At 54.0% G+C, this 17,500-nt stretch overlaps 1 protein-coding gene across 1 annotated transcript in view; it reads left to right on the top strand.

Annotated features, from left to right (window-relative positions):
* Positions 1-16,050, top strand: part of LOC105910993 (matrix-remodeling-associated protein 5-like) — a 17,455-nt gene extending 1,405 nt beyond the window's left edge. The window contains exons 2-11 of the mRNA XM_042702868.1: positions 1-104; positions 1,233-1,362; positions 2,014-2,407; positions 2,989-5,246; positions 5,761-6,123; positions 6,207-6,369; positions 6,423-7,300; positions 7,670-9,032; positions 9,483-10,419; positions 12,052-16,050. The exon at positions 1-104 is cut by the window's left edge and continues 134 nt beyond it. Of these exons, the coding sequence (XP_042558802.1) occupies positions 1-104; positions 1,233-1,362; positions 2,014-2,407; positions 2,989-5,246; positions 5,761-6,123; positions 6,207-6,369; positions 6,423-7,300; positions 7,670-9,032; positions 9,483-10,419; positions 12,052-13,999 (8,538 nt within the window). The 3' untranslated portion in view covers positions 14,000-16,050. The remainder of the gene's footprint in view (positions 105-1,232; positions 1,363-2,013; positions 2,408-2,988; positions 5,247-5,760; positions 6,124-6,206; positions 6,370-6,422; positions 7,301-7,669; positions 9,033-9,482; positions 10,420-12,051) is intronic.
* Positions 16,051-17,500: the final 1,450 nt, after the last annotated feature.

The raw sequence follows: 17,500 nt of genomic DNA, 5'->3' as shown, positions 1-17,500 counted from the left end.
CGACCGTGCTCGTGCCAGCAGTCCGCGGAGGTGCACTGCACGTTCCGCTCCCTGATGGCCATTCCCGCGGGGATACCACGGCAGGTGGAGCGCATGAACCTGGGGTAAGGTGTGTGTGTGTGTGTGTGTGTGTCTGTATGTGTGTGTTGTGTGTGTGTGTGTGTGTGTAGGCTTTGCGCTCGTCCTCAGGAATCACCGGCAGTCGCATCCAGGTCCTTACACGCGTGTGTGAACTGGAGGCTTGTGTGACGACTCCTCCTAAACCAGACGCATAATTTACCTCTTTCGAATCACACAATTACACTGTGTGAGCTCTAAAATCAATACTGTATAACGAATGGCCTTGTTAGACCCTACCACACAGTAACTGGCACCACTGTTCATCAGATACTTCACACTGTAACAGACTTCACTGCACTGCACTGGGGTAAGGTGTGTGTGTGTGTGTGTGTGTGTGTGTGATACTTCAGATACTTCACACTTTAAATGTTCATCAGATACTTCACACTGTAACAGACTTCACTGCACTGCACTGGGGTAAGGTGTGTGTGTGTGTGTGTGTGTGTGTGTGTGTGTGTGTGTGTGTGATACTTCAGATACTTCACACTTTAAATGTTCATCAGATACTTCACACTGTAACAGACTTCACTGCACTGCACTGGGGTAAGGTGTGTGTGTGTGTGTGTGTGTGATACTTCAGATACTTCACACTTTAAATGTTCATCAGATACTTCACACTTTAACAGACTTCACTTCACTTCACTCTTCATCATCAGATTCTTCACACTTTAACAGACTTCACTGATCATCAGATACTTCACACTGTAACAGACTATTCATCAGATCCTTCACACTTTAACAGACTTCACTGCTGATCATCAGATACTTCACACTTTAAACTGTTCATCAGATCCTTCACACTTTAAGTTCATCAGATTCTTCACACTTTAAAAGACTTCACTGTTCATCATCAGATCCTTCACACTTTAAGTTCGTCAGATTCTTCACACTTTAACAGACTTCACTGTACTGTTCATCAGATACTTCACACTTTAACAGTGTGTGTGTGAGTGAGTGTGTGTGTTTATCAGATACTTCACACTTTAACAGACTTCACTGCTCAGATACTTCACACTTTAACAGACTTCACTGTTCATTAGATCCTTCACACTTTAAATGTTCATCAGATACTTCACACTTTAACTGCCATTGCTGGGCATCATCATCCTCAGGTTTAACACCATCGGTCGGATCACGGACTCCTCGCTGGCCGGCCTCGGGAAGCTCGAACTGCTCATGATGCACGGGAACGACATCCACAACATTCCTGACGGGGCATTCCGAGATCTCAATTCGCTGCAGGTAATATTCCGATCAGTACACTCTCTAAGATCTCACATCCCTACACAAAATATTCCCAACGGGGCATTCCAAAGATCTCATATCACTGAAAAGTAACATTTGGAGATCTCAAATCACACACACACACACACACACACACACACACACACACACACACACACACACACACACACACACACACCTTCATATCACACTGAATTTATATGATGAGTGTGTGACCACCTGAGCACAGTGTGTGCTGCAGCAGTAGTTGCATGGATAAAAGCATGTAGTCACAGAAAGCCAGAGTGTGTGTGTGAGGGTGTGTGTGTGTGTGTGAGTGTGTGTGTGTGTGTGTGTGTGTGTGTGTGTGTGTGAGTGTGAGTGTGTGTGTGTGTGTGTGTGTGTGTGTGTGTGTGTGTGTGTGTATCCTGGAGAGAGTGTGTGTGTGTGTGTGTGTGTGTCTGTGTGTGTGTGTGTATCCTGGAGAGTGTGTGTGTGTCTATCCTGGAGAGTCGTGCACATGAATGTAGCAGCTGTGGGATCAATCAGTCAGGAAGTAGGCGTTCTGTGTCACACACACACAAACACACACACACACACACACACACAAACACACACACACCCACACACACACGCCCTCTCTCTCTCTCTCTCTCGCTCTCTGCCCAGATGCTGAAGCTGAGCTACAACAAGCTGCGGGAGCTGCGTCGCGAGGCGCTGCGGGGCCTGTGGAGTCTGGCGAGGCTCCATCTGGACCACAACCGTCTGGAGGTGCTGCACCCCGACGCCTTCCAGGGCCTCACGGCGCTGCGTCTGGTGCAGCTGGAGGGGAACCGCCTGCAGCAGCTCCACCCGCACACCTTCTGCACCTTCTCCCTCCTGGGCCACTTCCCCCTCTCCACCCTCCGGCACCTCCACCTGGCCGACAACGCCCTCCGCACCCTGCCCCGCGCCCTCCTGCTGCAGGCCACGCCCCACCTGGAGAGCCTCACGCTGCACGGCAACCCCTGGAGCTGCGACTGCGACATGAGGTGGTTCAGGGCCTGGACCCAGCGATCCCCAGGTGAGCAGAGACAGACAGACAGACAGCTCTATGAGTGATCGACAGGTGAGGACAGACAGACAGACAGACAGACAGACAGACAGACAGCTCTATGAGCGATCCCCAGGTGAGGACAGACAGACAGACAGACAGACAGACAGACAGACAGACAGCTCTATGAGCGATCCCCAGGTGATGACAGACAGACAGACAGCTCTATGAGTGATCCCCAGGTGAGTACAGACAGACAGACAGACAGACAGACAGACAGACAGACAGACAGACAGCTTTATGAGTGATCCACAGGTGAGGACAGACAGACAGACAGACAGACAGACAGACAGACAGACAGCTTTATGAGTGATCCACAGGTGAGGACAGACAGACAGACAGACAGACAGACAGACAGACAGACAGACAGCTCTATGAGCGACAGAATCAAAGGCAGAGGAAGAACAGCAGGTCCTTTGACAGGAACTGTAGTATAACATACCGTATATAATATATATAACCCATATATGTCTGCCTGTGAGAACTAAATGACAGGAACTCTAGTATAACATATATAATATATATATACCCATGTGTGTCTGCCTGTGCAGGAGTGCTGAAGTGTAAGAAGGACCGGGCGTACGAGGGGGGGCAGCTGTGCCCTCTCTGCTCCTCCCCCTCCCCCCTCAGACAGAAGGAGCTGCAGGAGATGGACGACCTCACTTGCTCCGCCCCCGTCATCAGCTCCGCCCACAGGAGCTCCGCCCCCGAGGACACGGAGAGCGAGGTGACGGCCTCCGAGGAGTTCCGACCCGCGCTGGGCAACGTCTCCCTGGGCCTGACGGACGAACACGGCAACAAGGTGGACCTGGACTGCAGCGTCCGGGAGACCACCGGCGAACAGACCCGGATCAGCTGGTCCCAGCTCAGCACCGGCGCCATCTCGGCCAACGTGTCGTTCTCCGTGGACCTGGAGTGCCCGATCGACCGGGGCAACTACGAGCGGCTCTGGCGACTCATCGCCTACTACAGCGACGTCCCGGCACACCTGCAGCGGGAGGTCATGCTGAGCAAGGACCCGGATCTCAGCTACCGGTACCGGCAAGACCCGGAGCGGGACGCCCTCTACTTCACGGGCGTGCGGGCCAGCGTGAGGGCCCGGCCCGGCTGGGTCATGCAGCCCGAGCTGGACCTGCAGCTGAACCGGCGCCGGTCCACGGGGAAGCTCGTCAGGCTCCTGCTGAGCGCTCGCACCACCCAGCTCCTGGAGCCGCAGAAGGCCAGGACCCAGCGACGGGCCTGGGTGCTCGTCCAGAACCACAACCTCACCAGAACTGCCGTCACCACGGTGGTGGGCAAGCCCGTCCAGCTGGAGTGTAGCGTGACGAGCTCCGGCGACCCGGTGGTGGGTTGGGTTCTGCCGGACGGGTCGCGGGTCGAGGCCCCGTACCGCAGCGCCGACGGGAGGCTGGCGGTGTCGGAGGCCGGCGAGCTGTCGATCCGCGCGGTGGATCACGCGGATGCAGGGCTGTACTACTGCACGGCACAGGCGGGCGGCGACTTCAGCGCGACGCCCTTCCGCCTCGCCGTGGAGGAGTCGTCGAGCCCGCCGCCCGGGGGCGAGGGGGTGACGGCGCCGGTGTCGGGGTTCGCCTCCGAGCGCGTGGCCCTGCCCTGCGAGGCGTCGGGGTCGCCTGACGCGGAGCGGCACTGGATCCTGCCGGACGGGCGCGTGCTGAGCCCCCACTCAAGCTCCGCCGCCCCCCGCGCCCTCCTCTCGCCCAACGGCTCGCTGGTCCTGCCCCACGCCCAGCTCGCAGACAACGGCTACTACAAGTGTGTGGCCGTCAGCGTGCACGGCGTGGACGTCCTCGCCACCAAGCTCACGCTCTCCCGTCGCCCGGGGAAACCCCTGCAGAGGCCTCCCGCCCAGCCCCAGGGGGCCAAGGGGGTGTCCACGCGTGTGAAGGCCCCCCAGGAGCGGGGCGAGGAGAAGGAGGAAGAGGGGGCGTCTGGAGACGAGGGGGTCCAGGAGGCCGAGGAGGAGGCGTCGTCCGTGAGGAGCGCGGAGACCCCCCCACTGCGGAGACGGGTCCCACAGGGAGGGGCGCGGAGGGGGGGGCATCCGTCACGGAACTCCTGGAGACGCCCGGGGGGGGTGCAGAGGAAGATCGTCAGCAGGCCCGGTTCCCACGGTAACGAGAGAGGCTCGGTAGAGACGACGCGGCGACGGGTCGGTCTGTCGAACAGTCAGATTGATCCGGAGCGGTGGGCCGACATCCTGGCCAAGGTTCGGGACAGAACCAGAAACACCACGCCGAGTCCGTCTCCGTCCCCCACAGAACCGTCACTCACAGACGACGAGGTGACCACTCCTATGTCACCAGAGTCGTCAGACCTCACCTCGGTCACCACAGAGTTCCCAGACGAGCAGGAGGAAGAGGAAGCGGACACAGACATGACATCCCAGAAGTCAGATAACCCCACGACAGAGAGTCCACTGGACTACTCAGAACAGGATCAGACCGAAGAAGAATCCACAACTCCAGAACCCACCACAGAACGCCCAATGGACTTCAGCTCCCTCTACACTGAGGTCCAGACTGCCCGAACAACAACAGAGTTCCCCCAGGACTTACAGAAGGAACAGAACCCAGACCCAACCACAGACACCTCTCTGGACTTATATGAGCCAGAGGATCAGATGGAAGACCCTACCACAGAGACCCCCCTGGACTTATATGACCCAGAGGATCAGATGGAAGACCCCACCACAGACACCCCTCTGGACATACGCTCCCTGTATGCTGAGGAGCAGACACATGTCATCTACCAGATCTCTGCTCCTGACACAGACGCAGACGCAGACGCAGACGCAGACACAGACACAGACACAGACACAGACACTGACACACACACAGACACAGACACAGACACAGACACAGACACAGGCCTGTTCACCGAGAGCACACACACACTCCAGCGGACGAACAACCTCGAGGCGACGGACCGCCCTCTCCTGGCGGCCAGCACTGCTGACATCATCAGCACATCTTCAGCCGACGCCACGGATCTGCCCAGCACGGAGGGGGAACGTTCAGATGCTGGCGTCACCACGGAAACCCTACCCACTGTCACTGCACCGGCATCACGGGGGAGATCACACACACACACACCTCAGGGAAGGCGAAAACACACTCATCAGGATAGACACACACACACACAAACACAGGCCAAAGACAGAGACACAACTCAGATGAAACAAAGACACATGATCCAGAATAAACAGAGACAGACGACTCAGGTGAGAAACAGACAAACAGCTCAGGTAAAACAGCGAGTCAAAACCCAGGACAAACTCACAACGCAGTCTGGACAAAGAGTCACTACTGAAACTGATCAGAGACATACCACTCAGACTGGCCAAGAAGAGCAAAGACAGACGAGTGAGACTGGCCAAAGACTTGATACTGAAGATGATCAAAGACATACCACTCAGACTGGCCAAAGACTTGATACTGAAGATGATCAAAGACATACCACTCAGACTGGCCAAAGACTTGATACTGAAGATGATCAAAGACATACCACTCAGACTGGCCAAAGACTTGATACTGAAGATGATCAAAGACATACCACTCAGACTGGCCAAAGACTTGATGCGGAGGCTGAGGAAGGACACTCCACTCAGACTGGCCAAAGACATGTCGCCAGAGGAAGAGGAAGAGGAAGACACAGAGCTCAGGGTAGGCAAAGACTTCCTGCTGTGAACAGACAGGGAAACAGGAAGTCCAGTGTTCAGGAGAAGGACATGCAGATGCCATCTCAGGGAAACAGGAAGTCCAGTGTTCAGGATAAGGACATGCAGACGCCAGCTCAGGAAAACAGGAAGTCCAGTGTTCAGGATAAGGACATGCAGACGCCATCTCAGGGAAACAGGAAGTCCAGTGTGCAGCATCAGGGAGAGGGGGGGCTGGATGTGTCCGACGCAGGTGAGGGGGGGCTGGATGTGTCAGACGCAGGTGAGGGGGGGCTTGGTGAGCAGGTGAGGCGGGGGGCACACTTCCTCAGGGACAGGGAGAGCACAGCTCTGAGGGTGAGCTCACACCCCTGCAGCCCCCCACAACTCCCCCCACCAGCACCAGCCCTGCAGCGCGCCCCTACACCCGCCCTGCAGTGAACCCCTACACCAGCCCTGCAGTGAACCCCTACACCCGCACTGCAGGGCGCCCGACCACCCCCACCACCACCCCCTCTTCTACCCTGGGCACCATGACCTCCAGCCCAGACTCGCCCTTCACCCCTCCCAGCAGCTCAGCGTGGCCTCAGGGCAAGGGCTCCCGCAGGCGGGGTGGGGGGGGCAGCAGACGGAGACGGCCCGGCGGCCGCGTCAGGAACAGACCAGACGGCGGCTCCAGGACCCCCCTGCTGGACAGGAGCCACGCGTCTCAGCCCGCCGTCTCCCCCGCCTCCACCTCATCCTCCTCCTCCTCGGCCCCGGCTTGGCCCACGGTGGCGTCGTCCCGGCCCAGAATAGAAACGGCGCCGCGGGCCAAGAGCACCACGGCAGCAGCCAGCCCCGACTCTGCTGTTCCACTCCCCGACAGCCAGACGCCGTCACCAGGCGGAGTGAGTCACCACAGGCCCCGGCCCAACACAGGCGGCTCTTTATACACAAACACAAAGCTGCCTGCTCATGACGTGGACGGTGGTGGAGCTCCACATGTTTCCACTACAGCAGCCTCACAGGACACTTCCTCCCAGGACACTGCCTCTGCGGAGCGTCTCTCCCCCCCTCCGCCTCCGCCTCCGCCTCCCGAGCCCAGTGCCCCGTCTGACTCGAGTCATCAGAAAGGGTTTACGAGCTTCCGTCCTCCTGCTGCTGAGCGCCCCCTGGGAGAGACCCACAGGGGGGGCACCACAGTCGAGCAGTCGGGACCTGGGACACACACACACACACACGTGGATACATCTCACACACACAGAGGGACAGCTCACAACACACACACGGACACATCTCACACACACACGGACACATCTCACACACACAGAGGGACAGCACACCACACACACACGGACACATCTAACACACACAGAGGGACAGCTCACCACACACACACGGACACATCTCACACACACAGAGGGACAGCACACCACACACACACGGACACATCTCACACACACACGGACACATCTCACACACACGCCAGAGTGAGGCCAGATGCAGACCTCAGTAAGGCAGCAAAGCCTGGCGGGCCAAGAACTCCCTCTTCTGATGACATCATAATCCAGTTGCCACAGCAGCCATTCTCCTCAGCTGCCCCGAGCAACCAGGATGACATCACTAAAGAACGTGAGAACTCTCAGAACCCCAGTGGTGGTCTTGAAACAACAAACATTAACAGGGCTGATCAGGAACGCTGGGTTACCGCGGAGAAACCCACCGTTGCCAGGGGAACCGGAACCATCGAGATACAGCCCAGAACATCTCTCTCTGCTGGACAAACCCTTCCAGGAGGAACCTCTGCTGAAAAAACAGATCCTGCCACAGACAAGGACAGAGCCTCGCTTCCCAGAAGAGTTAGTGTCACAAAAACCCTGCTGACTACACAACCCTCGAATCCATCCAGCCCCAACCCTGCCCCCACTACTGCAGTGGCCAGCGTGCTGTGGCCCTCCAGGCTAAGGCCACAGGAGGTACCCATACACCCAGACACATCCAGGCTAAGGCCACAGGAGGTACCCATACACCCAGACACATCCAGGCTAAGGCCACAGGAGGTACCCATACACCCAGACACATCCAGGCTAAGGCCACAGGAGGTACCCATACACCCAGATACATCTTCCACGAGAGCAAGACTTGGCACAGTGGATGGCATTAATCAGATACAGGACACACACAGGGAGGGCGTAGCTAGCCCACACATACCCAGAGAGCACAGTCCTAACCCAGGACAAACTTATATTCACAGGGACAGGGAACCTAACCCAGGACAAACCTTCACACACACAGAGTCCCGTCTTAACCCAGGACAGACTAACATTCACAGAGAGACGGCACCTAACCCAGGACAAACTGACAGAGAGTCCCGTCTTAACCCAGGACAAACTAACACTAACAGAGAGACAGCTCCTAACCCAGGACAAACTAACAGAGAGACAGCTCCTAACCCAGGACAAACTAACAGAGAGACGGCACCTAACCCAGGACAAACTAACAGAGAGCACAGTCCTAGCCCAGGACAAACTGACAGAGAGCACAGTCTTAACCCAGGACAAACTAACATTCACAGAGAGACGGCACCTAACCCAGGACAGAGATGGTTTTCCCACTCAGATCCCCGACACACTGGTCCTGTTCTCAGACCCGACAGCTCCCCTGTCAGACACACAACCCTTGCCCCTCCCTCCACCCCCATGCCCTCTACCCCTCCCGTGCCCCCACCCAAGGCACCCCCCTCCCCCACCAGTCCCAAGAGCCCGCATCCTGCCCAGCCCGGCCCAGCTGTGCCAGCTGCCCGAGGGAAGCCGCCGCAGATATCCTCCAGTGGCGTTGCCACGGTAACCGTGCCAGCGGAAGCAGATGCCCACCTGCCCTGCGTGGCCAGCGGAGAGCCGAGGCCCTTCCTCTCCTGGACCAAAGTCTCCACAGGTGCCCCGTGCTTAGAGTTAAACACAGCATGACTCACAGCTTACAGAAGAGAACAGAGTTAAACACACAAATGCACAACTCACAGCTTACAGAAGAGAACAGAGTTAAACACACAAATGCACGATTCAGCGCACACAGGAGAATAGAGTTGAACACACAGATGCACGATTTAAATAAATAATTTAATTTAATCGAAATTAATCTAATATATATTAGATACTAGAGTCCTTTTTCAGTAATTGATTTCTGTAGATCCCATCTATAATCTTTGAGACTGTGATCCTGAGTCATATACATTTCCTGTGATACATTTGTAATCAAGTTAGCAATGTCCTGTTAGCATGTCCAGTTAGCATGTCCAGTTAGCATGTCCAGTTAGCATGTCCAGTTAGCATGTCCAGTTGGCGGTGAGTTCTGTTTTAACCTGTTATGACCTGTCACTGCCCACAGGAGCCAGTGTGGCCCAAAACACTAGGATTCAGCGCTTTGAGGTCCATTCTAACGGAACCCTGATCATCCGGAGCACGCTGCCGTCGGACCGGGGGCAGTACATGTGCAGCGTCCAGAACCAGCACGGGGAGGACCGGGCCGTGGTCTCGCTCGTCGTGCTGTCGGAGCACCCCCGGGTCCTGAGCCCCCGCTACCGAGACGCCACCGTGCACATGGGCGAGTCCGTGGACCTGGCATGCCAGTCCCAGGGTCACCCCAGCCCGCTGGTCACCTGGGTTCTACCGGACCGGGGCATGGTCCACACGAGGTCGCTGGCGAGCACAGGCGTGCCCCAGAGGGTGGCGCTGTTGCCCAACGGCACGCTGCGCGTCACCCAGGCCAGCTACACAGACCGCGGCATCTACAAGTGTATCGCCAGCAATGCGGCGGGAGCCGACTCCGTAACCGTGCGTCTGCACGTCTCCGCTCTGCCGCCTACCATCCTGCAGGGTCGCCATGACAACGTCTCGCTACCCGAAGGAAGCACCGCTTACCTGCACTGCTCGGCCCAGGGGGCTCCGCTGCCCGACGTCCGCTGGACCACCCCCGACAACACACAGCTCCGGCCCTCCCAGTTCGTGACGGGGCGGAACCTGTTTGTGTTTCCCAACGGGACGCTGTTCGTGCGATCGCTGGCGCCGGCCGACGGTGGGCGCTACGAGTGCGCCGCCACCAACGCCCTCGGCGCCGCGTGGAGGGCCGTCAGCCTGACGGTCGTCACGGCCACGGCCGCCGCCGCCGCCGCCTCGGGCCGCGCTCGCATCACATCCTCCTCACCCCAGAAGACAGAAGTGCGGTACGGCACCCAGCTGCACCTCCACTGCGTTGCTATCGGCGACCCAGAGCCGCGGATCATTTGGAGGACCCCCTCTAAGAAACTGGTGGATGCCCAATACAGGTGATTCGCACAGGCTATCCCCATATAACTCCCATAGGCTAGCCCTCTGCAGGTAACCCTCACAGGCTAACTGCCTGCTGGAAACATATAGGCTATCCGCCTACATATAGCTCATAGCTCATAACTATAGCTCATAGCTATATGTAGCTAACATCGCTAACTACAGGTAACCCTCACAGGCTAGCCGTCTGCTGGTAACATATAGGCTAGCCGCCTACATATAGCTCATAGCGCATAACTATAGCTCATAGCTATATGTAGCTAACATCGCTAACTACAGGTAACCCTCACAGGCTAACTGCCTGCTGGAAACATACAGGCTAGCCGCCTACATATAGCTCATAGCTCATAACTATAGCTCATAGCTATATGTAGCTAACATCGCTAACTACAGGTAACCCTCACAGGCTAGCCGTCTGCTGGTAACATATAGGCTAGCCGCCTACATATAGCTCATAGCGCATAACTATAGCTCATAGCTATATGTAGCTAACATAGCTAACTACAGGTAACCCTCACAGGCTAGCTGTCTGCTGGAAACATATAGGCTATCCGCCTACATATAGCTCATAGCGCATAACTATAGCTCATAGCTATATGTAGCTAACATCGCTAACTACAGGTAACCCTCACAGGCTAGCCGTCTGCTGGTAACATATAGGCTATCCGCCTACATATAGCTCATAGCTCATAACTATAGCTCATAGCTATATGTAGCTAACATAGCTAACTACAAGTAACCCTCACAGGCTAGCCACTTACTGGTAACCCTCTCAGGTGTCTAAACACAAACAGGCTTCGGGATCCTGGGGCAGCTCCCTTCATTTAAATGCAGTAAAGAGCTTATTGGCTTTGATCTCGTCATTTTGGAACATGCCTGGGCTTCACTGAGAGCCTATGAGGGGGCTCTGAATCCATTTTGTACAGGTGAAAACAGCTCAAGGTTGATTGGACAGTAGTCTTTCATAAGTAAAACTTTTAAAGCAGACCTCTGGATTTGGTAAGCTCGTTTGTTTTGCAAGTTAGGTGGGGTAGTGTTTAGCGACTAGCTGGCTACCTAGCATACATCATGAGAATGCAATGCTAGCTGCCTAGCTAGGCTTAATTTCAGTTGAGTTTGTTGAGTTTGCCGCTTACACATCAGTTGTGTGTATGAATGTATGAAAATCAGCTCAACTGTGCTTCGCCTTTAAAAGCACCAGCCGCTAACTGTGCTTTAGATAATAAATAATAATAATAAAAATCATTCAATCTTATATAGCGCTTCTCTAAATACCCGAAGTCGCTTTACAGAGTCCAGAGTCCAGTAGTCATTCATACACAGTCATACCGGTGGTGGTAAGCTACCTCAGTAGCCACAGCTGCCCTGGGGCAGACTGACAGAACTCAAACACAAGCAAGCCTACTGCAGATAACTCACACAGGCTAAGCAGACTTTCACTAGCAGCCCAGTAGATATAATTTATACCAGACATAATCATTTTAATACAATATTATACTTTGGCTTTATAATTGATTCACTGCAAACAATTCTTTGTATTGAACAGGTTAGCAAAGAATTGTGATTACATTGTTACATTGCTATCTATGAGCATCGAGGTCATGTAATAACATGTCTGTTTATGTCTCCAGTTTTGACCCCAGATTGAAAGTCTTTCCCAACGGGACCCTGGCCCTCCAATCCGTGACGGAGAAGGACGAGGGCGACTACCTGTGCGTGGCTCGGAACAAGATGGGGGACGACTACATCCCACTGCGCGTCGCCGTGGTCACCAAGCCCGCCAAGATCGAGCAGAAGCAGTCGGCGGCCAGTCAGGAGGTGACGTACGGCTCGGACCTCAGGGTGGACTGCGTGGCCTCGGGGTTGCCCAACCCGAAGATCCAGTGGGCTCTGCCAGACGGAACCATGGTCAACAGCATCATGACCTTTAACCCCAGTGTGAGCGGACCCGGGCGCACCCGCAGGTACGTGGTGTTTGACAACGGGACTCTGTTCTTTAACGAGGTGGGCATGCGGGAGGAGGGCGACTACACCTGCTACGCTGACAACCAGGTGGGCAAAGACGAGATGAAGGTGAGGGTGAAGGTGGTGGCCGACGCTCCGGTCATCCGGAGCCGGACCCAGGGGGTGGTGCGGGTCCTCTACGGCGAGTCCGCCTCCCTGAGCTGCGAGGCGAAAGGAGAACCCACACCAGCCGTCCTGTGGTTCTCGCCCGCCAGCCGGACCATCCCCGCCTCCTCGGACAAGTACCGCATCCACACTGACGGAACCCTGGTCATCCAGAAGGCCCAGCGGCTGGACGGAGGGAACTACACTTGTCTGGCTCGGAACAGCGCGGGACAGGCCCGCCAGGTGACCCGCCTCGAGATCCTGGTGGCTCCGCCCGTCATCAACGGGCTGAGGGGCGTGGCCAACAGTGTGCGGGTGAGGGGCGTGAGGGACCAGCGGACGCTTCTGGACTGCGAGGCCACGGGGACGCCGGTTCCGCGAATCGTGTGGGTTCTACCCGAGGACGTGGCTCTGCCCGCGCCGTACTACGGCAGCAGGATGACGGTGCACCGCAACGGGACGCTGGAGATCCGCGGGCTGAAGCGCGGAGACGCGGCGGCACCGCTGGCGTGCGTGGCGCGGAACGAGGGCGGAGAGGCGCGTCTGCTGGTGCAGCTGGAGGTGGTGGATCCTGACGAGAGTAGACCCCCTGCGGCCCCGCCATCACCGAGCTCCAGGTCAGAGACCCGGCCCCTCACGCTCGGCACCCCCATCGCCCTCAACTGCACCCTGGAGGGCACATCCCCGCCCCTCCTCACCTGGATCCTGCCCAATGGTTCCCCGCTGGCCAGCGGCGCCCGCTTCTCCCGGTTCTACCACCGCCCCGATGGGACGCTGCTCATCAGTAACCCGTCGCTGTCTGAGGTGGGGGTGTACCGGTGCGCGGGGCGGCGCAGTGGGGGGGTGGTGGCAGCGGAGCGGAGCGTGGTGCTGGTGCAGGGGCGCCCCCCAGAGATCAGCAACCGCTACAGCAACCCCATCAGCATCCTCAACGGAGCCAGCCTGCAGTTACACTGCCAGGCCAGAGAGGGCGCCACCACCACGCGCTTGAGCTGGACCCTGCCCAGCGGGGTGGTTCTGACCCAAACTCAGCGCGCCGGCCGCTACGCCGTCCTGCCCAACGGAACCCTGTCCGTCGCCCAGGCGTCGGTGTACGACCGCGGCTCGTACGTGTGCCGCGTGGCCAACGAGTACGGCAGCGCCGCGCTCACGGTGCCCGTCATCATCATCACGTACGCGCCGCGCATCACCAACGGCCCCGCCCCCACCACGCAGGCCCGCCGCGGGGTCGCCGTGCAGCTCAACTGCGCCGCCACGGGGCTCCCGCGCCCCGAGATCGCCTGGGAAACGCCCGACAGGACACGCCTGGTGGTCAGCCCGCAGCCGCGCCTGTTTGGGAACAAGTACCTTCACCCCCAGGGGGCGCTCATCATCCAGAACCCCTCCCCCCGCGACTCCGGCTTCTACCGCTGCACCGCTCGCAACGTCATCGGAGTCGACTCGAAAGGCACCTACCTGACTGTGTTCTAAAAACATACTCTTTAAAGGACACCTACCTGACTGTGTTCTAAAAACATACTCTTTAAAGGACACCTACCTGACTGTGTTCTAAAAACATACTCTTTAAAGGGCACCTACCTGACTGTGTTCTAAAAACATACTCTTTAAAGGGCACCTACCTGACTGTGTTCTAAAAACATACTCTTTAAAGGGCACCTACCTGACTGTGTTCTAAAAACATACTCTTTAAAGGGCACCTACCTGACTGTGTTCTAAAAACATACTCTTTAAAGGACTGTGTTCTAAAAACATACTCTTTAAAGGGCACCTACAGTACCTGACTGTGTTCTAAAAACATACTCTTTAAAGGGGAACCTACCTGACTGTGTTCTAAAAACAAACTCTTTAAAGGACACCTACCTGACTGTGTTCTAAAAACATACTCTTTAAAGGGCACCTATGTGTTCTAAAAACTCTCTTTAAAGAGCACCTATCTGACTGTGTTCTAAAAACATACTCTTTAAAGGGAACCTACCTGACTGTGTTCTAAAAACATACTCTTTAAAGGGCACCTACCTGACTGTGTTCTAAAAACATACTCTTTAAAGGACTGTGTTCTAAAAACATACTCTTTAAAGGAACCTACCTGACTGTGTTCTAAAAACATACTCTTTAAAGGGCACCTATGTGTTCTAAAAACACTCTTTAAAGAGCACCTACCTGACTGTGTTCTAAAAACATACTCTTTAAAGGGGAACCTACCTGACTGTGTTCTAAAAACAAACTCTTTAAAGGGCACCTACCTGACTGTGTTCTAAAAACATACTCATTAAAGGGCACCTACCTGACTGTGTTCTAAAAACATACTCTTTAAAGGGCACCTACCTGACTGTGTTCTAAAAACATACTCTTTAAAGGGCACCTACCTGACTGTGTTCTAAAAACATACTCTTTAAAGGGCACCTACCTGACTGTGTTCTAAAAACATACTCTTTAAAGGGACCCTACCTGACTGTGTTCTAAAAACATACTCTTTAAAGGGACCCTACCTGACTGTGTTCTAAAAACATACTCTTTAAAGGGCACCTACCTGACTGTGTTCTAAAAACATACTCTTTAAAGGGCACCTACCTGACTGTGTTCTAAAAACATACTCTTTAAAGGGACCCTACCTGACTGTGTTCTAAAAACATACTCTTTAAAGGGCACCTACCTGACTGTTCTAAAAACAAACTCTTTAAAGGGAACCTACCTGACTGTGTTCTAAAAACATACTCTTTAAAGGGCACCTACCTGACTGTGTTCTAAAAACATACTCTTTAAAGGGCACCTACCTGACTGTGTTCTAAAAACATACTCTTTAAAGGGACCCTACCTGACTGTGTTCTAAAAACATACTCTTTAAAGGGCACCTACCTGACTGTTCTAAAAACAAACTCTTTAAAGGGAACCTACCTGACTGTGTTCTAAAAACATACTCTTTAAAGGGCACCTACCTGACTGTGTTCTAAAAACATACTCTTTAAAGGGACCCTACCTGACTGTGTTCTAAAAACATACTCTTTAAAGGGCACCTACCTGACTGTGTTCTAAAAACATACTCTTTAAAGGGCACCTACCTGACTGTGTTCTAAAAACATACTCTTTAAAGGGACCCTACCTGACTGTGTTCTAAAAACATACTCTTTAAAGGGCACCTACCTGACTGTGTTCTAAAAACATACTCTTTAAAGGGCACCTACCTGACTGTGTTCTAAAAACATACTCTTTAAAGGGCACCTACCTGACTGTTCTAAAAACAAACTCTTTAAAGGGAACCTACCTGACTGTGTTCTAAAAACATACTCTTTAAAGGGCACCTACCTGACTGTGTTCTAAAAACATACTCTTTAAAGGGACCCTACCTGACTGTGTTCTAAAAACATACTCTTTAAAGGGCACCTACCTGACTGTGTTCTAAAAACATACTCTTTAAAGGGCACCTACCTGACTGTGTTCTAAAAACATACTCTTTAAAGGGACCCTACCTGACTGTGTTCTAAAAACATACTCTTTAAAGGGCACCTACCTGACTGTGTTCTAAAAACAAACTCTTTAAAGGACATCTACCTGACTGTGTTCTAAAAACGTACTCTTTAAAGGGCACCTACCTGACTGTGTTCTAAAAACATACTCTTTAAAGGGCACCTACCTGACTGTTCTAAAAACATACTCTTTAAAGGGACCCTACCTGACTGTGTTCTAAAAACAAACTCTTTAAAGGGCAATACTCTCCTCAAAGGTGTGTGCACATGTTGTGACAAACATACGAATACCTGTCCCATATCCAAAAGATTCTTTCTTGTATTCAAAAGATTCTTACACTTATGTATGTTCTGAGAATACTTTGCTTTGTTCTAAGCAAACTGCCACGTGTTTTCCAAACGTACTTCCCTGTGCTCTACGGATACTGCCGTGTGTTAGAAAGATAAATGCACACCTTCCAAAAGCACTCCACTGGTGCCTTTCCAGATGACTGCTTTACAGAAAACAACACCACCTGCTTCAAAGGGTTTCTGCAGATTCTCTCGCGACACCTCCGCACATTTCTCTTACGCTAGCCCCCAAAAGAGAACCTCCACGTGTTCCAGGGCTCCGTGATCCGGTTCCAAGTGCAGAACCGCCTCGAGGCCCCTCAGCCTATATGCAGCGGTGCATCCATGCGGGCGTGAAGAGAGAAGGCTTATCGGGTCTCTGTGGTGTGTGTGTGTGTGTGTGTGTGTGTGTGTGCCAATGCTGCTTCATACGGGCGTACGGGAGAGTTTATCTCAGGTGCAGCTTTGGGACAATTAACCTTTTTGGAGGAGAATATTACCAGCCGGCAGACTTTGAGTGAATGGTCACTCTAACTGGGGACATATAAAATGAGAAACTATTCTGTAACTCCAGCTCTCTAATGCAGGATGTGTGTAAATAATATAACCACCGCATACGGTTGCCAAGTGTGTGTGTGTACATAGCCTCCCTATGGCAGTGACAATGACAGCTTATGTCAATTTTGCTTCACATGTGTAAATGAGTATACAGTATATATATATATATATATATGTATGTATTTTTTTTTGGTTTTGCAAATACATTTTAATGAGATGCCTTTGTCCCATGCGTACGTGCTCGTCCAATCAGATTAAAATGCATTTGTCCTATGCGTAGGTGCTCGTCCAATCAGATGAGATGCATTTGTCGCATGCGTAGGTGCTTGTCCAATCAGATGAAATGCATTTGTCCTATGCGTAGGTGCTCGTCCAATCAGATGAAATGCATTTGTCCTATGCGTAGGTGCTTGTTAATGATGTTATGTGAGGTGTATGTCAGGGAAGAGGATGACTGACTTCCTTGGGCAGTGTTGTGTGAGGGAGGAGAGGCAGGGGCAGAAGCAGAGGCGGGGGGGGGGCAGGGGTAGGGACAGAGGGGAGGGGCAGAGGCAGGGGCAGAGGGAGGGGCAGAGGGAGGGGCAGAAGCAGAGGGGCAGGGGGGGGGGCAGATCTGTCG

Source organism: Clupea harengus, chromosome 21 (genome assembly GCF_900700415.2).
Source record: "Clupea harengus chromosome 21, Ch_v2.0.2, whole genome shotgun sequence".
Classification (NCBI taxonomy): Eukaryota; Metazoa; Chordata; class Actinopteri; order Clupeiformes; family Clupeidae; genus Clupea; species Clupea harengus.
This window is presented reverse-complemented; position numbering and strand designations above follow the sequence as displayed.